Source organism: Bufo bufo, chromosome 3 (assembly GCF_905171765.1).
Source record: "Bufo bufo chromosome 3, aBufBuf1.1, whole genome shotgun sequence".
Classification (NCBI taxonomy): domain Eukaryota; kingdom Metazoa; phylum Chordata; class Amphibia; order Anura; family Bufonidae; genus Bufo; species Bufo bufo.
The window spans coordinates 6,602,738-6,630,407 of NC_053391.1; the positions used below are offsets into that span (position 1 = coordinate 6,602,738).

The 27,670-nt window shown below is 46.2% G+C and overlaps 1 protein-coding gene across 2 annotated transcripts in view; it reads left to right on the plus strand.

Annotated features, from left to right (window-relative positions):
• The first annotated feature begins 1,341 nt into the window (after positions 1 to 1,341).
• The window catches only part of STXBP5L (syntaxin binding protein 5 like), a 237,159-nt gene continuing 210,830 nt past the window's right edge, over positions 1,342 to 27,670 (plus strand). For both annotated transcript variants that reach the window (XM_040422836.1, XM_040422837.1), the window contains exon 1: positions 1,342 to 1,906. In XM_040422836.1, the coding sequence (XP_040278770.1) occupies positions 1,724 to 1,906 (183 nt within the window). In that variant the 5' untranslated portion in view covers positions 1,342 to 1,723. The remainder of the gene's footprint in view (positions 1,907 to 27,670) is intronic.

Below are 27,670 nucleotides of genomic sequence, written 5' to 3' on the forward strand. Positions count from 1 at the left end.
ACATTAGATCGGGGGATCTAGTATCGAGAGATCTGGTCTGTTGCACATTAGATCAGGGGATGTAGTACAGAGAGATCTAGTCTGTACCGAGTACCGAGAGAGGTGGTGTATCATAGTATAGATTGAGAGATCTGGTGTAATATAGAGGAGAACAGCTAATCTAAAATAGAGGTTTGGTGTATTGGGTGATCTTGTATAGATAGAGATCTGGTGTATCATAGAGGAGATCTGAGGATTTAGTAATGAGATCTGGTGTATTATAGTAGAGGATCTAGTATAGATAGAGCTGGTGTATTATACAGGAGATCTTGTATAGACCAAGAGATCTGGTGTATTGTAGAGTAGATCAGGGATTTATTATAGATTGAAAGATCTGGTGTATTTGGGGATCTGATCAATCCCAGGGCAAAGGATCTGATATTACACAGAGTAGATTGAGCAATCTGGGGAGATCTGATCTAGTAAGGGTCCGGCAATCTGGTCTGTTATAGAGGAAACGAGCGATCGGTATATTTAGGATCTGGTCTGCTGTAGAGAAGATCACACATTGGACAAATTGAATGGACTAAAGGATCTTCTGTGATATTAAGGGATCCGGTCCATTGTCTGATCGCTGCTGGATTGTGGTGGAGGAGACCGTGTGGTCCGTGTTCAGGTCACGTGTAGGCCGCTGGCTTCTTCTGGTAAACCCTGCCCAGAGCAGAGGATCTGATAGAGAGGTGGGGACTGTGGTCCCGGAGCCGATCCCTCTTGTGGCAGTGCTGTAGGACATGTGTGGGGTGTAGGGACTGTCAGGACTGCAGGGAGTATCGCTCCTGTCCAGGACATGTGCCGCAGCTGGTGGACGGGGGGGATAGCAGAACATGAATTAGCTGTCCTGGGAATTGCTGAATGAACTTTGGTAGTGACCCCCGATAGAGCAGCGCTGGTCCGGTACTGATTCCCGATAAAGCAGCGCTGGTTCAGTACTGATCCCCGATAGAGCAGCGCTGGTTCAGTACTGATCCCAGATAGAGCAGCGCTGGTCCAGTACTGATCCCCGATAGAGCAGCGCTGGTCCAGTACTGATCCCCGATAGAGCAGCGCTGGTCCAGTACTGATCCCCGATAGAGCAGCGCTGGTCCAGTACTGATCCCCGATAGAGCGGCGCTGGTCCAGTACTGATCCCCGATAGAGCGGCGCTGGTCCAGTACTGATCCCCGATAGAGCAGCGCTGGTCCGGTACTGATCCCCGATAGAGCAGCGCTGGTCCAGTACTGATCCCCGATAGAGCAGCGCTGGTCCAGTACTGATCCCCGATAGAGCAGCGCTGGTCCGGTACTGATCCCCGATAGAGCAGCGCTGGTCCAGTACTGATCCCCGATAGAGCAGCGCTGGTCCAGTACTGATCCCCGATAGAGCAGCGCTGGTCCAGTACTGATCCCCGATAGAGCGGCGCTGGTCCGGTACTGATCCGGAGGTCCTGGGATGAGGTCATAAATACACTCCTTTGGCTTGGACTTTGCTGCAGAGGATTTATCTCTTGGTTCAGGATCATCTCATTGGACGGTTCATTTTCTGGTGCCCTGGACTCTTCTCCATGATGTCCCCGTATACTCACACCTAGTCATCTCCAAGCCTTGCTCCGCGTGCCTTCCCGCATCGTCTGGAACTGACTTCACGTATTTGGGGGATGAACATTGGGGCTCCCTGTGCTCCCCTGACCTCATAGAGGTGACCCAGGATGAAGACTATTCGGAAGGTTTTGGACGGCTTAACTGCTTCAGCACCGGTTGGAGCAGGAGTCGGTGGTGGAACAGGTGGTGGTTCTCCGTTGAATCCATCCGGGCAGCTGGGGGCCGTCGTGTCACCCCGAGAATTGGAAATCCAGGAGAGCCTTACCTCCGAGCAGTTCCAAGTATGCAAGGTAATGTAACCTGCTGCATGTAAATAACAATACTGCAGACCCGGGGGTATTGTGTGGAGGCCCGCAGGTGGAGCAGGATGATGCTGGTGATAGTACCTCCTGGTGAGGAGGCTTCGGTGGAGGAGGACGTGTGGAGGGTTTTCTCAGGGAAAATCAGGCAAATGTAGATTTTAATTTTTGGCTAGAGCTGGACCTAAGTCCTAGCTGATAGGGTCGCCGCTTGGCTTCTGTTCTCAGCCCCCCCCCCCCACCTACAGGGTATACTTTCCAGGCCTTCCAACCTCCCCACTACTGTGTGTAGCCTTCCTTCTGTCACCAGTGCCTCCAGTCTGGCCAGTTCATGGACTGGGGGGGATCAGACAGTAATGGCTCTCCCCTATGTCATACTTATAAAATCATCAGTGGGCGCTGCATTACAGTGCCAGCCCGTACTGCTCCAGTATCAACTCATATTATTACAGTGCAAGCCCATACTGCTCCAGTGTCAGCGCATATTATTACAGTGCCAGCCTGTACTGCTCCAGTATGAGCTCGTATTATTACAGTACCAGCCTGTACTGCTCCAGTGTAAGCTCGTATTATTACGGTGCCAGCCCGTACTGCTCCAGTGTCAGCACGTATTATTACAGTGCCAGCCCGTACTGCTCCAGTATGAGCTCGTATTATTACAGTGCCAGTCCGCACTGCTCCAGAATCAGCTCGTATTATTACAGTGCCGGCCCGTACTGCTCCAGTATCAGCTCATATTATTACAGTGACAGCCCGTACTGCTCCAGTATCAGCTCGTATTATTACAGTGCTGGCCTGTACTGCTCTAGTGTAAACTCGTATTATTAGTGTCGGCCTGTACTGCTCCAGTATCCGCTCGTATTATTACAGTCCCAGCCTGTACTGCTCTATCATCAGTGGGCGCTGCATTACAGTGCCAGCCCGTACTGCTCCAGTATCAACTCATATTATTACAGTGCAAGCCCGTACTGCTCCAGTATCAGCTCGTATTATTACAGTGACGGCCCGTACTGCTCCAGTATCAGCTCCTATTAATACAGTGCTGGCCCGTACTGCTCCAGTATCAGCTCGTATTATTACAGTGCCGGCCCGTACTGCTCCAGTATCAGCTCTTATTATTACATTGCCAGCCCGTACTGCTCCAGTGTCAGCGCGTATTATTACAGTGCCAGCCTATACTTCTCAAGTATCAGCTCTTATTATTACAGTGCTGGCCTGTACTGCTCTAGTGTAAGCTTGTATTATTACAGTGTCGGCCCGTACTGCTCCAGTATCCGCTTGTATTATTACAGTCCCAGCCTGTACTGCTCCAATATCAGCTCGTATTATTACAGTGCCGGCCCGTACTGCTCCAGTATCAGCTCGTATTATTACAGTGCCAGCCTGTACTACTCCAGTGTAGGCTTGTATTATTACAGTGCCAGCTCGTACGGCTCCAGTGTCAGCTCATATTATTACAGTGCCAGTCCGTACTGCTCCAGTGTCAGCTCATATTATTACAGTGCCAGTCCGTACTGCTCCAGTGTCAGCTCATATTATTACAATGCCAGTCCGTACTGCTCCAGTGTCAGCTCGTATTATTCAAGTGCCAGCCTGTACTGCTCCAGTGTCAGCTTGTATTATTACAGTACCAGACTGTACTACTCCATTATCAGCTTGTATTATTACAGTGCCAGCCCGTACTGCTCCAGTATGAGCTCGTATTATTACAGTGCCAGCCTGTACTGCTCCAGTGTAGGCTTGTATTATTACAGTGCCAGCTCGTACGGCTCCAGTGTCAGCTCATATTATTACAGTGCCAGTCCGTACTGCTCCAGTGTGAGCCCGTATTATTACAATGCCAGTCCGTACTGCTCCAGTGTCAGCTCGTATTATTCAAGTGCCAGCCTGTACTGCTCCAGTGTAAGCTCGTATTATTACAGTGCCAGCTTGTACTGCTCCAGAATCAGCTTGTATTTATACAGTGCCAGCCCGTACTGCTCTAATATCAGCTCGTATTATTACAGTGCCAGTCTGTACTGCTCCAGTATCAGTTCGAATTATTTCAGTGCCAGCCTGTTCTGCTCCAGTGTCAGCTTGTATTATTACAGTGCCAGCCTGTACTGCTCCAGTATCCGCTCGTATTTTTACAGTGCCGGCCCGTACTGCTCCAGTATCAGCTCGTATTTTTACAGTGCCAGCCTGTACTGCTCCAGTAGTAGTAGAAACCACGGCACTCGCAAAAGATTTTGTAGTAATTTCTTACTTATTTCATTTCATTATTCTTATTTTTTCATTTCATTATTTAAATCCATTCGTATATTAAGTTACAGGCCAGTAATTTACTATACGGATGGATTTAAATAATGAAATAAAAAAATAAGAAATTAATACAAAATCTTTTGCGAGTTCCGTGGTTTCTACTACTATTGTTGGCACCTTTTTACCATTGAGCACCGCCTATCTCTAAAGAGGAGTGCTGTTCAACCACTTTTGTTTAAAGTGTACTACTCCAGTGTCAGCTCGTATTATTACAGTGCAAGCCTGTACTGCTCTAGTGTCAGCTAATATTATTACAGTAACAGCCCATACTGCTCCAGTGTGAGCTTGTATTATTACAGTGCCAGCCTGTACTGCTCCAGTGTCAGCTTGTATTATTACAGTGCTGGCCTGTACTGCTCCAGTGTCAGCTCGTATTATTACAGTGCCAGCCCATACTGCTCTAATGTGAGCTCGTATTATTACAGTGCCAGCCCGCACTGCTTCAGTATCAGCTCGTATTATTACAGTGCCAGACCTTACTGCTCCAGTGTAAATTCGTATTATTACAGTGCAAGCTCGTATTATTACAGTGCCAGCCATCACTACTCCAGTATCAGCTTGTATTATTACAGTGCTGACCCACACTGCTCCAGTATCAGCTCGTATTATTACAGTGCCAGCCTGTTCTGCTCCATTTTCTGCTCGTATTATTACAGTGCCAGCCTGTACTGCTCCTGTGTCAGATCGTATTATTACAGTGCCAGCCCGTACTGCTCTAGTGTCAGCTTATATTATTACAGTGCCAGCCCGTACTGCTCCAGTGCGAGCTCATATTATTACAGTGCCGGACTGTACTGCTCCAGTATCAGCTTGTATTATTACAATGCCAGCCTGTACTGCTCCAATGTGAGCTCGTATTATTACAGTGCCAGTCCGCACTGCTTCAGTATCAGCTCGTATTATTACAGTGCCGGCCTGTACTGCTCCAGTATTAGCTCGTAATATTACAGTGCCAACATGTACTGCTCCAATGTCGTCTCGTATTATTACAGTGCCGGCCTGTACTGCTCCAGTTCCAGCTTGTATTATTACAGTGCCAGCCTGTACTGCTCTAGTGTCAGCTTGTATTATTACAGTGCCGGCCCGCACTGCTCCAGTATTAGCTCGTATTATTACAGTGCCAGTTCGTACTGCTCCAGTATGAGCTCGTATTATTACAGTTCCAGCCCTTACTGCTCCAGTGTAAGCTCGTATTATAACAGTGCAAGCCTGTACTTCTCCAGTGTCAGCTCATATTATTACAGTGCCAGCTTGTACTGCTCCAGTGTGAGCTCGTATTATTACAGTGCCGGCCTGTACTTCTCCAGTATCAGCTCATATTATTACACTGCCAGCCCGTACTGCTCCAGTGTGAGTTCGTATTATTTTAGTGCCAGTCCGCACTGCTCCGGTTTCAGCTCGTATTATTACAGTGCTAGACCGTACTGCTCCAGTATTAGCTCTTATTATTATAGTGCCAGCCCGTACTGCTCCAGTATCAGCTCGTACTATTACAGTGCAATCCCGTACTGCTCCAGTGTCAGCTCGTATTATTACAGTGCCAGCCCGTATTGCTCCAGTGTCTGCCCATATTATTACAGTGCCAGCCAGTACTGCTCTAGTGTCAGCTCATATTATTACAGTGCCAGCCCGAACTGCTCCAGTGTGAGCTCGTATTATTACAGTGCCGGCCTGTACTGCTCCAGTATCAGCTCGTTTTATGACAGTGCCAGCCTGTAATGCTCTAGTGTGAGCTCGTATTATTACAGTGCCAGTCCGCACTGCTCTAGTATCAGCTCGTATTATTACAGAGACAAACCGTACTGCTCCAGTGTCGGCTCGTATTATTACAGTGCCAGCCCATACTGTCCCAGTGTCTGCTCGTAGTATTACAGTGACGGCTTGTACTGCTCCAGTGCCTGCTCATATTATTACAGTGTCGGCCCATACTGCTCCAGTATCAGCTCGTTTTATTACATTGCTGGCCCGTATTGCTCCAGTGTTAGCTCGTATTATTACAGTTCCAGACTGTACTGCTCCAGTATCAGCTCGTATTATTACAGTGCCAGCCTGTACTGCTCCTGTGTCAGATCGTATTATTACAGTGCCAGCCCGTACTGCTCTAGTGTCAGCTTATATTATTACAGTGCCAGCCCGTACTGCTCCAGTGCGAGCTCATATTATTACAGTGCCGGACTGTACTGCTCCAGTATCAGCTTGTATTATTACAATGCCAGCCTGTACTGCTCCAATGTGAGCTCGTATTATTACAGTGCCAGTCCGCACTGCTTCAGTATCAGCTCGTATTATTACAGTGCCGGCCTGTACTGCTCCAGTATTAGCTCGTAATATTACAGTGCCAACATGTACTGCTCCAATGTCGTCTCGTATTATTACAGTGCCGGCCTGTACTGCTCCAGTTCCAGCTTGTATTATTACAGTGCCAGCCTGTACTGCTCTAGTGTCAGCTTGTATTATTACAGTGCCGGCCCGCACTGCTCCAGTATTAGCTCGTATTATTACAGTGCCAGTTCGTACTGCTCCAGTATGAGCTCGTATTATTACAGTTCCAGCCCTTACTGCTCCAGTGTAAGCTCGTATTATAACAGTGCAAGCCTGTACTTCTCCAGTGTCAGCTCATATTATTACAGTGCCAGCTTGTACTGCTCCAGTGTGAGCTCGTATTATTACAGTGCCGGCCTGTACTTCTCCATTATCAGCTCATATTATTACACTGCCAGCCCGTACTGCTCCAGTGTGAGTTCGTATTATTTTAGTGCCAGTCCGCACTGCTCCGGTTTCAGCTCGTATTATTACAGTGCTAGACCGTACTGCTCCAGTATTAGCTCTTATTATTATAGTGCCAGCCCGTACTGCTCCAGTATCAGCTCGTACTATTACAGTGCAATCCCGTACTGCTCCAGTGTCAGCTCGTATTATTACAGTGCCAGCCCGTATTGCTCCAGTGTCTGCCCATATTATTACAGTGCCAGCCAGTACTGCTCTAGTGTCAGCTCATATTATTACAGTGCCAGCCCGAACTGCTCCAGTGTGAGCTCGTATTATTACAGTGCCGGCCTGTACTGCTCCAGTATCAGCTCGTTTTATGACAGTGCCAGCCTGTAATGCTCTAGTGTGAGCTCGTATTATTACAGTGCCAGTCCGCACTGCTCTAGTATCAGCTCGTATTATTACAGAGACAAACCGTACTGCTCCAGTGTCGGCTCGTATTATTACAGTGCCAGCCCATACTGTCCCAGTGTCTGCTCGTAGTATTACAGTGACGGCTTGTACTGCTCCAGTGCCTGCTCATATTATTACAGTGTCGGCCCATACTGCTCCAGTATCAGCTCGTTTTATTACATTGCTGGCCCGTATTGCTCCAGTGTTAGCTCGTATTATTACAGTTCCAGACTGTACTGCTCCAGTATCAGCTCGTATTATTACAGTGCTGGCCTGTACTGCTCCAGTGTCTGCTCGTTCTATTACAGTGCCAGCCCGTACTGCTCCAGTGTTAGCTCGTATTATTACAGTGCCAGCCCGTACTGCTCCAGTGTTAGCTCGTATTATTACAGTGCCAGTCCGCACTGCTCTAGTATCAGCTCGTATTATTACAGAGACAAACCGTACTGCTCCAGTGTCGGCTCGTATTATTACAGTGCCAGCCCATACTGTCCCAGTATCTGCTCGTAGTATTACAGTGACGGCTTGTACTGCTCCAGTGCCTGCTCATATTATTACAGTGTCGGCCCATACTGCTCCAGTATCAGCTCGTTTTATTACATTGCTGGCCCGTATTGCTCCAGTGTTAGCTTGTATTATTACAGTTCCAGACTGTACTGCTCCAGTATCAGCTCGTATTATTACAGTGCTGGCCTGTACTGCTCCAGTGTCTGCTCGTTCTATTACAGTGCCAGCCCGTACTGCTCCAGTGTTAGCTCGTATTATTACAGTGCCAGACTGTACTGCTCCTGTATCAGCTCGTATTATTACAGTGCCGGCCCGTATTGCTCCCGTGTCTGCTCGTATTATTACAGTTCTGGCCCGTACTGCTCCAGTTTCAGCTCGTATTATTACAGTGCCGGCCCGTACTGCTCCAGTATCAGCTCGTATTATTACAGTGCTGGCCCGTGCTGCTCCATTGTCAGATCGTATTATTACAGTGCCAGCCTGTACTACTCCAGTGTTAGCTCGTATTATTACAGTGCCAGCCCGTACTGCTCCATTGTCAGCTCGTATTATTACATTGCCGGCCCGTACTGCTCTAGTATCAGCTTGTATTATTACAGTGCTGGCCCGTACTGCTCCATTGTCAGCTCGTATTATTACAGTGCCGGTCCGTACTGCTCCAGTGTTAGCTCGTATTATTACAGTGCCAGACTGTACTGCTCCAGTATCAGTTCGTATTATTATAGTGTCGGCCAGTACTGCTCCAGTGTGTGCTCGTATTATTACAGTGCCGGCCCGTACTGCTCCATTGTCAGCTCGTATTATTACAGTGCCGGCCTGTACTGCTCCATTGTCTACTCGTATTATTACAGTGCCATCCTGTGCTGCTCCAGTGTAAGCTCGTATTATTACAGTGCCAGCCTGTACTGCTCCAGTATCATCTCGTATTATTACCGTGCCAGCCTGTACTGCTCCAGTTTCAGCTCGTATTATTACAGTGCCGGCCCGTACTGCTCCAGTATCAGCTCGTATTATTACAGTTCCGGCCCATACTTCTCCAGTATCAGCTCGTATTATTACAGTGCCGGCCTGTACTGCTCCAGTATCAGCTCGTATTATTACAGTGCCGGCCCGTACTGCTCAAGTATCAGCTCGTATTATTACAGTGCCGGCCCGTATTGCTCCAGTGTCTGCTCGTATTATTACAGTGCCAGCCCGTACTGCTCCAGTATCAGCTCGTATTATTACAGTGCCGGCCCGTACTGCTCCAGTGTCTTCTCGTATTATTACAGTGTCGGCCCGTACTGCTCCAGTATCAGCTCGTATTATTACAGTGCCCTCCCGTATTGCTCCAGTTTCAGCTCGTATTATTACAGTGCCGGCCCGTACTGCTCCAGTATCAGCTCATATTATTACAGTGCTGGCCCGTACTGCTCCATTGTGAGCTTGTATTATTACATTGCCAGCCCGTCCTGCTCCAGTATCAGTTCGTATTATTACAGTGCCCGCCCGTATTGCTCCAGTTTCAGCTTGTATTATTACAGTGCCGGCTCGTACTGCTCCAGTATCAGCTCGTATTATTACAGTGCTGGCCCGTACTGCTCCATTGTCAGCTCGTATTATTACATTGCCAGCCCGTACTGCTCTAGTATCAGCTCGTATTATTACAGTGCCTGCCCGTACTGCTCCAGTATCAGCTCGTATTATTACAGTGCCGGTCCGTACTGCTCCAGTGTTAGCTCGTATTATTACAGTGCCAGACTGTACTGCTCCAGTGTCTGCTCGTATTATTACAGTGCCGGCCGTACTGCTCCATTGTCAACTCTTATTATTACAGTGTCGGCCCGTACTGCTCCAGTGTTAGCTCGTATTATTACAGTGCCAGACTGTACTGCTCCAGTATCAGTTTGTATTATTACAGTTTCGGCCCGTACTGCTCCAGTGTTAGCTCGTATTATTACAGTGCCATCCTGTGCTGCTCCAGTGTAAGCTCGTATTATTACAGTGTCGGCCCGTACTGCTCCAGTGTCTGCTCGTATTATTACAGTGCCAGACTGTACTGCTCCAGTGTCTGCTCGTATTATTACAGTGCCGGCCCGTGCTGCTCCATTGTCAGCTCGTATTATTACAGTGCTGGCCTGTACTGCTCCAGTGTTAGCTCGTATTATTACAGTGCTGGCCTGTACTGCTCCAGTGTTAGCTCGTATTATTACAGTGCCGGCCTGTACTGCTCCAGTGTCTGCTCGTATTATTACAGTGCTGGCCTGTACTGCTCCAGTGTTAGCTCGTATTATTACAGTGCCAGACTGTACTGCTCCAGTGTTAGCTCGTATTATTACAGTGCCAGACTGTACTGCTCCAGTGTCTGCTCGTATTATTACAGTGCCAGCCTGTACTGCTCCAGTGTTAGCTCGTATTATTACAGTGCCAGCCAGTACTGCTCCAGTGTTAGCTCGTATTAATAAAGTCAAACAAAACAATGGCAGATCTTAAGAAGACCAGCTACAAAAAATACGTGTGCCTCCTTTAACCGCGGAGCCCCAGTTATGGGTCTTCAACACAGATATCCCTCAAAGAAAGGAAACCGAGCAAAGGGGACCCATAATATGGTGGATCCGGAGATCTCTGTCATCGGGACGCCCCTTTGTTCAGTTTCCTTTCTTTGAGGGATATCTGTGTTGAAGACCCATTACCAGCATTTCTTGTGCGATCTGCGTGGAATCCATGTGAAATGCAGGCGCGGTCTCCGTCCTGTGTGCGGGGACGGGGTTTCTGCCACACTTTCACATGCATCAGTAAATTTCTAGGGGACATTTTGGGGGCAACAAATGGTGAATGGAAAAATGTAGCGGCAAAATAAGTAGCAAGTTATTTATTTTATGTGGAAGAAGTGAGGGTTACCCCAGTGAATGGCGCGCACCCCGCAGAGCATCGCAGCAGTGGAAGGCTGGGATTTATGACGATCTTACAGTAAAATAATCATGAACTTGCAACGTTTACATCCGTCCTGTTACACAACTGTCAGTCCTCCTGATATATACAGCGGCCTATACCTCATACATGACATACCTCCTCCTGATATATACAGCGGCCTATACCTCATACATGACATACCTCCTCCTGATATATACAGCGGCCTATACCTCATACATGACATACCTCCTCCTGATATATACAGCGTCCTATACCTCATACATGACATACCTCCTCCTGATATATACAGCGGCCTATACCTCATACATGACATACCTCCTCCTGATATATACAGCGGCCTATACCTCATACATGACATACCTCCTCCTGATATATACAGCGGCCTATACCTCATACATGACATACCTCCTCCTGATATATACAGCGGCCTATACCTCATACATGACATACCTCCTCCTGATATATACAGCGGCCTATACCTCATACATGACATACCTCCTCCTGATATATACAGCGGCCTATACCTCATACATGACATACCTCCTCCTGATATATACAGCGTCCTATACCTCATACATGACATACCTCCTCCTGATATATACAGCGGCCTATACCTCCTACATGACATACCTCCTCCTGATATATACAGCAGCCTATACCTCATACATGACATACCTCCTCCTGATATATACAGCGGCCTATACCTCATACATGACATACCTCCTCCTGATATATACAGCGGCCTATACCTCATACATGACATACCTCCTCCTGATATACAGCGGCCTATACCTCATACATGACATACCTCCTCCTGATATATACAGCGGCCTATACCTCATACATGACATACCTCCTCCTGATATATACCTCATACATGACATACCTCCTCCTGATATATACAGCGGCCTATACCTCATACATGACATACCTCCTCCTGATATATACAGCGGCCTATACCTCATACATGACATACCTCCTCCTGATATATACAGCGGCCTATACCTCATACATAACATACCTCCTCCTGATATATACAGCGGCCTATACCTCATACATGACATACCTCCTCCTGATATATACAGCGGCCTATACCTCATACATGACATACCTCCTCCTGATATATACAGCGGCCTATACCTCATACATGACATACCTCCTCCTGATATATACAGCAGGCCTATACCTCATACATGACATACCTCCTCCTGATATATACAGCGGCCTATACCTCATACATGACATACCTCCTCCTGATATATACAGCGGCCTATACCTCATACATGACATACCTCCTCCTGATATATACAGCGGCCTATACCTCATACATGACATACCTCCTCCTGATATATACAGCGGCCTATACCTCATACATGACATACCTCCTCCTGATATATACAGCGGCCTATACCTCATACATGACATACCTCCTCCTGATATATACAGCGGCCTATACCTCATACATGACATACCTCCTCCTGATATATACAGCGGCCTATACCTCATACATGACATACCTCCTCCTGATATATACAGCGGCCTATACCTCATACATGACATACCTCCTCCTGATATATACCTCATACATGACATACCTCCTCCTGATATATACAGCGGCCTATACCTCATACATGACATACCTCCTCCTGATATATACAGCGGCCTATACCTCATACATGACATACCTCCTCCTGATATATACAGCGGCCTATACCTCATACATGACATACCTCCTCCTGATATATACCTCATACATGACATACCTCCTCCTGATATATACAGCGGCCTATACCTCATACATGACATACCTCCTCCTGATATATACAGCGGCCTATACCTCATACATGACATACCTCCTCCTGATATATACAGCGGCCTATACCTCATACATGACATACCTCCTCCTGATATATACAGCGGCCTATGCCTCATACATGACATACCTCCTCCTGATATATACAGCGGCCTATACCTCATACATGACATACCTCCTCCTGATATATACAGCGGCCTATACCTCATACATGACATACCTCCTCCTGATATATACAGCGGCCTATACCTCATACATGACATACCTCCTCCTGATATATACAGCGGCCTATACCTCATACATGACATACCTCCTCCTGATATATACAGCGGCCTATACCTCATACATGACATACCTCCTCCTGATATATACAGCGGCCTATACCTCATACATGACATACCTCCTCCTGATATATACAGCGGCCTATACCTCATACATGACATACCTCCTCCTGATATATACAGCAGCCTATACCTCATACATGACATACCTCCTCCTGATATATACAGCAGCCTATACCTCATACATGACATACCTCCTCCTGATATATACAGCAGCCTATACCTCATACATGACATACCTCCTCCTGATATATACAGCGGCCTATACCTCATACATGACATACCTCCTCCTGATATATACAGCGGCCTATACCTCATACATGACATACCTCCTCCTGATATATACAGCGGCCTATACCTCATACATGACATACCTCCTCCTGATATATACAGCGGCCTATACCTCATACATGACATACCTCCTCCTGATATATACAGCGGCCTATACCTCATACATGACATACCTCCTCCTGATATATACAGCGGCCTATACCTCATACATGACATACCTCCTCCTGATATATACAGCGGCCTATACCTCATACATGACATACCTCCTCCTGATATATACAGCGGCCTATACCTCATACATGACATACCTCCTCCTGATATATACAGCGGCCTATACCTCATACATGACATACCTCCTCCTGATATATACAGCGGCCTATACCTCATACATGACATACCTCCTCCTGATATATACAGCGGCCTATACCTCATACATGACATACCTCCTCCTGATATATACAGCAGCCTATACCTCATACATGACATACCTCCTCCTGATATATACAGCGGCCTATACCTCATACATGACATACCTCCTCCTGATATATACAGCGGCCTATACCTCATACATGACATACCTCCTCCTGATATATACAGCGGCCTATACCTCATACATGACATACCTCCTCCTGATATATACAGCGGCCTATACCTCATACATGACATACCTCCTCCTGATATATACAGCGGCCTATACCTCATACATGACATACCTCCTCCTGATATATACCTCATACATGACATACCTCCTCCTGATATATACCTCATACATGACATACCTCCTCCTGATATATACAGCGGCCTATACCTCATACATGACATACCTCCTCCTGATATATACAGCGGCCTATACCTCATACATGACATACCTCCTCCTGATATATACCTCATACATGACATACCTCCTCCTGATATATACAGCGGCCTATACCTCATACATGACATACCTCCTCCTGATATATACAGCGGCCTATACCTCATACATGACATACCTCCTCCTGATATATACAGCGGCCTATACCTCATACATGACATACCTCCTCCTGATATATACAGCGGCCTATACCTCATACATGACATACCTCCTCCTGATATATACCTCATACATGACATACCTCCTCCTGATATATACAGCAGCCTATACCTCATACATGACATACCTCCTCCTGATATATACCTCATACATGACATACCTCCTCCTGATATATACAGCAGCCTATACCTCATACATGACATACCTCCTCCTGATATATACCTCATACATGACATACCTCCTCCTGATATATACAGCGGCCTATACCTCATACATGACATACCTCCTCCTGATATATACCTCATACATGACATACCTCCTCCTGATATATACAGCGTCCTATGCCTCATACATGACATACCTCCTCCTGATATATACAGCGGCCTATACCTCATACATGACATACCTCCTCCTGATATATACAGCGGCCTATACCTCATACATGACATACCTCCTCCTGATATATACAGCGGCCTATACCTCATACATGACATACCTCCTCCTGATATGTACAGCGGCCTATACCTCATACATGACATACCTCCTCCTGATATGTACAGCGGCCTATACCTCATACATGACATACCTCCTCCTGATATATACAGCGGCCTATGCCTCATACATGACATACCTCCTCCTGATATATACAGCGGCCTATACCTCATACATGACATACCTCCTCCTGATATATACAGCGGCCTATACCTCATACATGACATACCTCCTCCTGATATATACAGCGGCCTATACCTCATACATGACATACCTCCTCCTGATATATACAGCGGCCTATGCCTCATACATGACATACCTCCTCCTGATATGTACAGCGGCCTATACCTCATACATGACATACCTCCTCCTGATATATACAGCGTCCTATACCTCATACATGACATACCTCCTCCTGATATATACAGCGGCCTATGCCTCATACATGACATACCTCCTCCTGATATATACAGCGGCCTATGCCTCATACATGACATACCTCCTCCTGATATATACAGCGGCCTATGCCTCATACATGACATACCTCCTCCTGATATATACAGCGTCCTATGCCTCATACATGACATACCTCCTCCTGATATATACAGCGGCCTATGCCTCATACATGACATACCTCCTCCTGATATATACAACGGCCTATACCTCATACATGACATACCTCCTCCTGATATATACAGCGTCCTATACCTCATACATGACATACCTCCTCCTGATATATACAGCGGCCTATACCTCATACATGACATACCTCCTCCTGATATATACAGCGGCCTATACCTCATACATGACATACCTCCTCCTGATATATACAGCGGCCTATACCTCATACATGACATACCTCCTCCTGATATGTACAGCGGCCTATACCTCATACATGACATACCTCCTCCTGATATATACAGCGGCCTATACCTCATACATGACATACCTCCTCCTGATATATACAGCGGCCTATGCCTCATACATGACATACCTCCTCCTGATATATACAGCGGCCTATGCCTCATACATGACATACCTCCTCCTGATATATACAGCGGCCTATACCTCATACATGACATACCTCCTCCTGATATATACAGCGGCCTATACCTCATACATGACATACCTCCTCCTGATATATACAGCAGCCTATACCTCATACATGACATACCTCCTCCTGATATATACAGCAGCCTATACCTCATACATGACATACCTCCTCCTGATATATACAGCGGCCTATACCTCATACATGACATACCTCCTCTTGATATATACAGCGGCCTATACCTCATACATGACATACCTCCTCCTGATATATACAGCGGCCTATGCCTCATACATGACATACCTCCTCCTGATATATACAGCGTCCTATACCTCATACATGACATACCTCCTCCTGATATATACAGCGGCCTATACCTCATACATGACATACCTCCTCCTGATATATACAGCGGCCTATACCTCATACATGACATACCTCCTCCTGATATATACAGCGGCCTATACCTCATACATGACATACCTCCTCCTGATATATACAGCGGCCTATACCTCATACATGACATACCTCCTCCTGATATATACAGCAGCCTATACCTCATACATGACATACCTCCTCCTGATATATACAGCGGCCTATACCTCATACATGACATACCTCCTCCTGATATATACAGCAGCCTATACCTCATACATGACATACCTCCTCCTGATATATACAGCGGCCTATACCTCATACATGACATACCTCCTCCTGATATATACAGCGGCCTATACCTCATACATGACATACCTCCTCCTGATATATACAGCGGCCTATACCTCATACATGACATACCTCCTCCTGATATATACAGCGGCCTATACCTCATACATGACATACCTCCTCCTGATATGTACAGCGGCCTATACCTCATACATGACATACCTCCTCCTGATATATACAGCGGCCTATGCCTCATACATGACATACCTCCTCCTGATATATACAGCGGCCTATGCCTCATACATGACATACCTCCTCCTGATATATACAGCGGCCTATACCTCATACATGACATACCTCCTCCTGATATATACAGCGGCCTATGCCTCATACATGACATACCTCCTCCTGATATATACCTCATACATGACATACCTCCTCCTGATATATACAGCGGCCTATACCTCATACATGACATACCTCCTCTTGATATATACAGCGGCCTATACCTCATACATGACATACCTCCTCCTGATATATACAGCGGCCTATACCTCATACATGACATACCTCCTCCTGATATATACAGCGTCCTATACCTCATACATGACATACCTCCTCCTGATATATTCAGCGGCCTATACCTCATACATGACATACCTCCTCTTGATATATACAGCGGCCTATACCTCATACATGACATACCTCCTCCTGATATATACAGCGGCCTATACCTCATACATGACATACCTCCTCCTGATATATACAGCGGCCTATACCTCATACATGACATACCTCCTCCTGATATATACAGCGGCCTATACCTCATACATGACATACCTCCTCCTGATATACAGCGGCCTATACCTCATACATGACATACCTCCTCCTGATATACAGCGGCCTATGCCTCATACATGACATACCTCCTCCTGATATATACAGCGGCCTATACCTCATACATGACATACCTCCTCCTGATATACAGCGGCCTATACCTCATACATGACATACCTCCTCCTGATATATACAGCGTCCTATACCTCATACATGACATACCTCCTCCTGATATATTCAGCGGCCTATACCTCATACATGACATACCTCCTCCTGATATATACAGCGTCCTATACCTCATACATGACATACCTCCTCCTGATATATACAGCGGCCTATACCTCATACATGACATACCTCCTCCTGATATATACAGCGTCCTATACCTCATACATGACATACCTCCTCCTGATATATACAGCGGCCTATACCTCATACATGACATACCTCCTCCTGATATATACAGCGGCCTATACCTCATACATGACATACCTCCTCCTGATATATACAGCGGCCTATACCTCATACATGACATACCTCCTCCTGATATATACAGCGGCCTATACCTCATGCATGACATACCTCCTCCTGATATATACAGCGGCCTATACCTCATACATGACATACCTCCTCCTGATATATACAGCGGCCTATACCTCATACATGACATACCTCCTCCTGATATATACAGCGGCCTATACCTCATACATGACATACCTCCTCCTGATATATACAGCGGCCTATACCTCATACATGACATACCTCCTCCTGATATATACAGCGGCCTATACCTCATACATGACATACCTCCTCCTGATATATACAGCGGCCTATACCTCATACATGACATACCTCCTCCTGATATATACAGCGGCCTATACCTCATACATGACATACCTCCTCCTGATATATACAGCGGCCTATACCTCATACATGACATACCTCCTCCTGATATACAGCGGCCTATGCCTCATATGTGAGAGTATGTATATACCATAATCACTTTTATAGATGAGTTGTCGCTGTGGGGTGCAGTGTATAACGCCCGTCACAGCCTCATACCTACCCGTCACCTGCGCTTTGCATGGCTCCTTTGATTCCGATGGCCGGTATGAGGAGCTGGTCCTCCGGCCTGTGTTCTCTGCTTTCTTCCTGATATTGCTGAGGTCATTGTGGGAATGCTGCTGCTCCTGAGACCTCGCTCAATCGTCTCCCACAGGTGTATCCTTTTTATATATCTTTACTGCCGAAGCAAAATGAGAAGATAGCCCTCCGGACCGGCTGCTGCTGACAGCCACCGTTAACCCTACTTTGTGCTGGAGAACCTCAGATATTTTGTCCTGCTTTTGCCTCCGTGTAAATCTTCTTTTCTAACGTTTCTCCTGTGTTTCAGCCTGTTTGGAGAATAACCAAAAATGTGCATTTTTCCCCCTTTTGTTGTGCAGATGTATAATAGGCACTTCTGGATTGTATGTGGAAACAATATGTATTTATTTAATAAAAATTGATTCAATTAAAATAATCAAAAATTGTGCTTATATCATCAGTATTCCATGATTTCAAATTAGATCCAAAAACATTTCCACATACAATCCAGAAGGAATCACATACACATGGGTATGGGGTGATCCGGCGGACACTGAACCCTCCAATATCCAGAACTTTTACTTAGAAGAAACAAGCTATTTTTGTACATTTTTACCCCGTCAGGACGCTCGGCCTGTTCTTCAGTATGGCCCCTTTCACACGGGCGAGTATTCCGCGCGGATGCGATGAGTGAGGTGAACGTATTGCACCCGCACTGAATCCCGACCCATTCATTTCTATGGGGCTGTGCACACGAGCTGTGATTTTCACGCATCACTTGTGCATAGCGTCAAAATTGCATCATGCTCTATATTCTGCGTTTTTCACGCAACGCAGGCCCCATAGAAGTGAATGGAGTTGCGTGAAAATCACAAGCATCCGCAAGCGGATGCGGTGCGATTTTCACGCACGGTTGCTAGGAGACGATCGGGATGGACACCTGATCATTATTATTTTCCCTTATAACATGGTTATAAGGGAAAATAATAGCATTCTGAATACAGAATGCATAGTACAATAGCGCTGGAGGGGTAAAAAAAAAAAAAAAAAAAAAAAAAAAAATTTAACTCACCTTAATCCACTTGCTCGCGCAGCCGGCATCTCCTTCTGTCTCCTTCTTTGCTGATTGTAGGAACAGGACCTCTGGTGACGTCACTCCGGTCATCACATGATCCATCACATGATCTTTTACCATGGTGATGGATCATGTGATGACCGGAGTGACTTCAGCAAAGGAGACAGAAGGAGATGCCGGCTGCGCAATCAAGTGGACTAAGGTGAGTTAAATTTTTTTATTTTTAACCCCTCCAGCGCTATTGTACTATGCATCCTGTATTCAGAATGCTATTATTTTCCCTTATGACCATGTTATAAGGGAAAATAATACAATCTACAGAACACCGATCCCAAACCTGAACTTCTGTGAAGAAGTTCGGGTTTGTGTACCAAACATGCCGATTTTTTTCTCACGCGAGTGCAAAATGCATTACAATGTTTTGCACTCGCGCAGAAAAATCGTGCATGTTCCCGCAACGCACCCGCACATTTTCCCGCAATCCTGTGTGAAACCAGCCTATAAGGAGATGTCGTCATTCTACACAGCCATTCCTTAGGACGTTCCATTCTCTGACCTGCATTCTTTCTGGACAGCCCTGGAGGCCTTCTTTAGGATCCGACCTGTCCATAGACGAGCATCGGACCCAGCGGCCCCCAGTGCCGGGACTGGTGAGCAGTGATACGGCCGGGAGGTGACCAGTAAGTCTATTGGACACTGGCGTCAACAAGTAAGGGACAGGGACGAGCGCTGAATCTGAAGACGACGGTGCACCGTCCATCACCGCTCTCCAGCCATCTGAGTTATAGAGGTGTCATGGCTGGAGAGACGTTGATGCTGTGTGCCTCCCCACTGTCCTGGATCCCACAGGACAGTCCCAGATTTCAGGCACCGTCCCTGGAGGTTTGCAGCATGAGTGGGAAGATCTGGAGATCTGGAGATTGCCATGGATGACATCTGATTTTCAGCTTTTACTTTGATCCTTGGCCTCACCCCCTAAAGCAGTGAAAGTTATATCCTAGGTAACTGATTGGTGGGACCATGACAGATCCTTTCCTTCGTTCTGACCGAGCCCAGCCGCTCCCTTCACTTTCTATGGGGCTTCCAGTATACTTTACTGCCCTGAGTGGACCCGTGGACATGATGTCCTCTCTGCGTGTAGTGAATGTGATGTGAACAGAGGCGACATGGCCGTCTGGGGGTGGACAGCTTTTATTACATGTGGGGTCATTAACGCTGGTGTTCTCCTGCTCTACAAAGCTGATATCAGAATAGTGGGGGTCCGAATCCATGCACCCCTCCTGATTGAAGGGGCGGCAGCGCTTCCACTACGAGTAACGAAGTGTTGGGGCCTGTGCGGCCCTCGCCTGCCCCTCAGCGCGCCCGTACATTACACGGACCGTCCTGTGGTGGTGGATCTGATTACCTCTACCAGCAGCAGGACGCCCCCTCATCACTCTGTTATTGGGGGGCATTTAGAATATTGCAGAATCTGGCGGTGTGCAGAGGGCAGGCCGCCCCTACGGCGGTGCAGACGGCGGCGGTGTCTCCTGCCATGTCCTTCAATCCTACATAAGCATAAACCTTAGCACTCCCTCGTTAATGGTGGGGTGCCTCCGCTCTCTGGCATTTAAGACGAGGTTTGCAGCGTCTTTGGGCTCATGAATAAATATCAGCCATTAGTCGGGCGGCTCGACCGCTCGCTCTATCGGATCCGGCTATTTTTAGTCTGGTAATGCACTAAATTTACACCGGGGCTTTTGACCGTCAGTTTCAGGCTCCTCTCGAGCTGGAACGTGAAGTGTGCTGAGTCTGGTCAAAGTGCTTAGATGTAGAGGAGGAGGCGCTCGGGATCCTTTATGTAAGAGGACGACGTCCCGGGGGGGTATCCTGCCTCGTAGCACGGTCCTGGCGCGTAGCGCGCTCCGGCTCCAACGTCCTACGGTGCGGCGCCCGCACACTTAGCCGGCAGGCATTGATTATGGGCATGAAGGAAGCAGATGGCACCATGTCAATCATTTCATAATAGTCTGTACCCCAAAGCTCAGCTATGATGGCATTGCTGTGTCCGTCTTGTATTGCCTCTTACTGCGGGACATCTGTCCGTATCGCCGACGTATTCCACAGCGCTGTACAGAGCGACACTCCACAGCATAAGACAGCGAGTCATCATTTGGCGCTGATGACATTAGTGTTTGGTTAGGGGCATGAGCCCTAGGACCTCCACTGACGCCTGCGATAAGGGGTGACCCCGTGCCGCACAGCCTTATGCAGTGTGTGAGGGCTGAGGGGCCACATCATTGAGGAAAGCAGCGACGGGTCCCAGCGGCAAATGGTGGAAATAGCACTTATCGGAGATAAGATCTAGGAGGGGTGACGACTTTATACCAGGATCCCTGGAAATGATGAATGTCCAGTGTCTTCACCTTTTGACCGCGTGTGATCTGAATGAGCGCCACCCGGCCCTTATTGAAGAATATTCATCAGAATCAGGGAGATAAATCAATAAGGAATTAATTCAGGGCCCATAAATCAAACTGCAGCATTTCTGCGCCTCGCACACTTTTCAATTTATCAGTTATTTAAATGCAAATCATCCCCTTTAAGTGGCAGGAGATGGATTATTAATGTCTGGACGTGTGTGGTCGTGGAGGCGCTGCTCACCGCTTCGCTATGTTCTCTGCGCTGACGGCGATTTCCAAGAAAAAGATGAAAATGTCGACAGATAATTACACTTTGTAATAAAATGTCTCAACAAATCAGTTCTGACTCCTGAGACTGAGACACGGGAGAGAAGACAACAGCGTCAAGAAGACCTTCAAAGGGGATCCCGGGCTGATGGTTTTAGAAGTGTTCAGTAGTCATCACTCAACCTGCATGACGAGACTGTGTGCATACGGTACTGATCCTGAGCTGCATCCTGTATTATACCCCAGAGCTGCACTCACTATTCTGCTGGTGGAGTCACTGTGTACATACATTACTTATCCTGTACTGATTCTGAGTTACATCCTCTATTATACTCCAGAGCTGCACTCACTATTCTGCTGGTGCAGTCACTGTGTACATACATTACTTATCCTGTACTGATCCTGAGCTGCATCCTCTATTATACTCCAGAGCTGCACTCACTATTCTGCTGGTGCAGTCACTGTGTACATACATTACTTATCCTGTACTGATCCTGAGCTGCATCCTGTATTATACCCCAGAGCTGCACTTACTATTCTGCTGGTGGAGTCACTGTGTACATACATTACTTATCCTGTACTGATCCTGAGTTACATCCTCTATTATACTCCAGAGCTGCACTCACTATTCTGCTGGTGCAGTCACTGTGTACATACATTACTTATCCTGTACTGATCCTGAGCTGCATCCTCTATTATACTCCAGAGCTGCACTCACTATTCTGCTGGTGCAGTCACTGTGTACATACATTACTTATCCTGTACTGATCCTGAGCTGCATCCTGTATTATACCCCAGAGCTGCACTTACTATTCTGCTGGTGCAGTCACTGTGTACATACATTACTTATCCTGTACTGATCCTGAGTTACATCCTATATTATACTCCAGAGCTGCACTCACTATTCTGCTGGTGTAGTCACTGTGTACATACATTACTTATCCTGTACTGATCCTGAGCTGCATCCTGTATTATACCCCAGAGCTGCACTTACTATTCTGCTGGTGTAATCACTGTGTACATACATTACTTATCCTGTACTGATCCTGAGCTGCATCCTCTATTATACTCCAGAGCTGCACTCACTATTCTGCTGGTGCAGTCACTGTGTACATACATTACTTATCCTGTACTGATCCTGAGCTGCATCCTGTATTATACCCCAGAGCTGCACTCACTATTCTGCTGGTGGAGTCACTGTGTACATACATTACTTATCCTGTACTGTTCCTGAGTTATATCCTGTATTATACTCCAGAGCTGCACTCACTATTCTGCTGGTGCAGTCACTGTGTACATACATTACTTATCCTGTACTGATCCTGAGTTACACCCTGTATTATACCCCAGAGCTGCACTCACTATTCTGCTGGTGGAGTCACGGTGTACATACATTACTTATCCTGTACTGATCCTGAGTTACATCCTGTATTATACTCCAGAGCTGCACTCACTATTCTGCTGGTGCAGTCACTGTGTACATACATTACTTATCCTGTACTGATCCTGAGTTACATCCTGTATTATACCCCAGAGCTGCACTCACTATTCTGCTGGTGCAGTCCCTGTGTGCATACATTACTTATCCTGTACTGATCCTGAGTTACATCCTGTATTATACTCCAGAGCTGCACTCATTATTCTGCTGGTGCAGTCACTGTGTACATACATTACTTATCCTGTACTGATCCTGAGCTGCATCCTGTATTATACCCCAGAGCTGCACTTACTATTCTGCTGGTGTAATCACTGTGTACATACATTACTTATCCTGTACTGATCCTGAGCTGCATCCTCTATTATACTCCAGAGCTGCACTCACTATTCTGCTGGTGCAGTCACTGTGTACATACATTACTTATCCTGTACTGATCCTGAGCTGCATCCTGTATTATACCCCAGAGCTGCACTCACTATTCTGCTGGTGGAGTCACTGTGTACATAAATTACTTATCCTGTACTGTTCCTGAGTTATATCCTGTATTATACTCCAGAGCTGCACTCACTATTCTGCTGGTGCAGTCACTGTGTACATACATTACTTATCCTGTACTGATCCTGAGTTACACCCTGTATTATACCCCAGAGCTGCACTCACTATTCTGCTGGTGGAGTCACGGTGTACATACATTACTTATCCTGTACTGATCCTGAGTTACATCCTGTATTATACTCCAGAGCTGCACTCACTATTCTGCTGGTGCAGTCCCTGTGTGCATACATTACTTATCCTGTACTGATCCTGAGTTACATCCTGTATTATACTCCAGAGCTGCACTCATTATTCTGCTGGTGCAGTCACTGTGTACATACATTACTTATCCTGTACTGATCCTGAGTTACATCCTGTATTATACTCCAGAGCTGTACTCACTATTCTGCTGGTGGGGTCACTGTGTACATACATTACTTATCCTGTACTGATCCTGAGTTACATCCTGTATTATACTCCAGAGCTGAACTCACTATTCTGCTGGTGCAGTCACTGTGTACATACATTACTTATCCTGTACTGATCCTGAGTTACATCCTGTATTATACTCCAGAGCTGCACTCACTATTCTGCTGGTGGAGTCACTGTGTACATACATTACTTATCCTGTACTGATCCTGAGTTACATCCTGTATTATACTCCAGAGCTGCACTCACTATTCTGCTGGTGCAGTCACTGTGTACATACATTACTTATCTTGTACTGATCCTGAGTTACATCCTGTATTATACTCCAGAGCTGCACTCACTATTCTGCTGGTGCAGTCACTGTGTACATACATTACTTATCCTGTACTGATCCTGAGCTGCATCCTGTATTATACCCCAGAGCTGCACTTACTATTCTGCTGGTGTAATCACTGTGTACATACATTACTTATCCTGTACTGATCCTGAGCTGCATCCTCTATTATACTCCAGAGCTGCACTCACTATTCTGCTGGTGCAGTCACTGTGTACATACATTACTTATCCTGTACTGATCCTGAGCTGCATCCTGTATTATACCCCAGAGCTGCACTCACTATTCTGCTGGTGGAGTCACTGTGTACATACATTACTTATCCTGTACTGTTCCTGAGTTATATCCTGTATTATACTCCAGAGCTGCACTCACTATTCTGCTGGTGCAGTCACTGTGTACATACATTACTTATCCTGTACTGATCCTGAGTTACACCCTGTATTATACCCCAGAGCTGCACTCACTATTCTGCTGGTGGAGTCACTGTGTACATACATTACTTATCCTGTACTGATCCTGAGTTACACCCTGTATTATACACCACAGCTGCACTCACTATTCTGCTGGTGCAGTCACTGTGTACATACATTACTTATCCTGTACTGATCCTGAGTTACATCCTGTATTATACTCCAGAGCTGCACTCACTATTCTGCTGGTGCAGTCCCTGTGTGCATACATTACTTATCCTGTACTGATCCTGAGTTACATCCTGTATTATACTCCAGAGCTGCACTCATTATTCTGCTGGTGCAGTCACTGTGTACATACATTACTTATCCTGTACTGATCCTGAGTTACATCCTGTATTATACTCCAGAGCTGCACTCACTATTCTGCTGGTGGGGTCACTGTGTACATACATTACTTATCCTGTACTGATCCTGAGTTACATCCTGTATTATACTCCAGAGCTGAACTCACTATTCTGCTGGTGCAGTCACTGTGTACATACATTACTTATCCTGTACTGATCCTGAGTTACATCCTGTATTATACTCCAGAGCTGCACTCACTATTCTGCTGGTGGAGTCACTGTGTACATACATTACTTATCCTGTACTGATCCTGAGTTACATCCTGTATTATACTCCAGAGCTGCACTCACTATTCTGCTGGTGCAGTCACTGTGTACATACATTACTTATCTTGTACTGATCCTGAGTTACATCCTGTATTATACTCCAGAGCTGCACTCACTATTCTGCTGGTGCAGTCACTGTGTACATACATTACTTATCCTGTAATGATCCTGAGTTACATCCTGTATTATACTCCAGAGCTGTACTCACTATTCTGCTGGTGCAGTCACTGTGTACAGACATTACTTATCCTGTACTGATCCTGAGTTACATCCTGTATTATACTCCAGAGCTGCACTCACTATTCTGCTTGTCCAGTCACTGTGTACTGACATTACTTATCCTGTACTGATCCTGAGTTACATCCTGTATTATACTCCAGAGCTGCACTCACTATTCTGCTGGTGCAGTCACTGTGTACATACATTACTTATCCTGTACTGATCCTGAGTTACATCCTGTATTATACTCCAGAGCTGCACTCACTATTCTGCTGGTGCAGTCACTGTGTACATACATTACTTATCCTGTACTGATCCTGAGTTATATCCTGCATTATACTCCAGAGCTGCACTCACTATTCTGCTGGTGCAGTCACTGTGTACATACATTGCATTACTTATCCTGCACTGATCCTGAGTTACATCCTGTATTATACTCCAGAGCTGCACTCACTATTCTGCTGGTGCAGTCACTGCGTACATACATTACTTATCCTGTACTGATCCTGAGTTACATCCTGTATTATACTCCAGAGCTGCACTCACTATTCTGCTGGTGCAGTCACTGTGTACAGACATTACTTATCCTGTACTGATCCTGAGTTACATCCTGTATTATACTCCAGAGCTGTACTCACTATTCTGCTGGTGCAGTCACTGTGTACAGACATTACTTATCCTGTACTGATCCGGAGTTACATCCTGTATTATACTCCAGAGCTGTACTCACTATTCTGCTGGTGCAGTCCACTGTGTACATACATTACTTATCCTGTACTGATCCTGAGTTACATCCTGTATTATACTCCAGAGCTGCACTCACTATTCTGCTGGTGCAGTCACTGTGTACATTACATTACTTATCCTGTACTGATCCTGAGTTACATCCTGTGTTATACTCCAGAGCTGCACTCACTATTCTGCTGGTGCAGTCACTGCGTACAGACATTACTTATCCTGTACTGATCCTGAGTTACATCCTGTATTATACTCCAGAGCTGCACTCCCTATTCTGCTGGTGCAGTCACTGTGTACATACATTACTTATCCTGTACTGATCCTGAGTTACATCCTGTATTATACTCCAGAGCTGCACTCACTATTCTGCCGCTGCAGTCACTGTGTACATACATTACTTATCCTGTACTGATCCTGAGTTACATCCTGTATTATACCCCAGAGCTGCACTCACTATTCTGCTGGTGAAGTCACTGTGTACATACATTACTTATCCTGTACTGATCCTGAGTTACATCCTGTATTATACTCCAGAGCTGCACTCACTATTCTGCTGGTTCAGTCACTGTGTACATACATTACTTATCCTGTACTGATCCTGAGTTACATCCTGTATTATACTCCAGAGCTGCACTCACTATTCTGCTGGTGCAGTCACTGTGTACATACATTACTTATCCTGTACTGATCCTGAGTTACATCCTGTATTATACTCCAGAGCTGCACTCACTATTCTGCT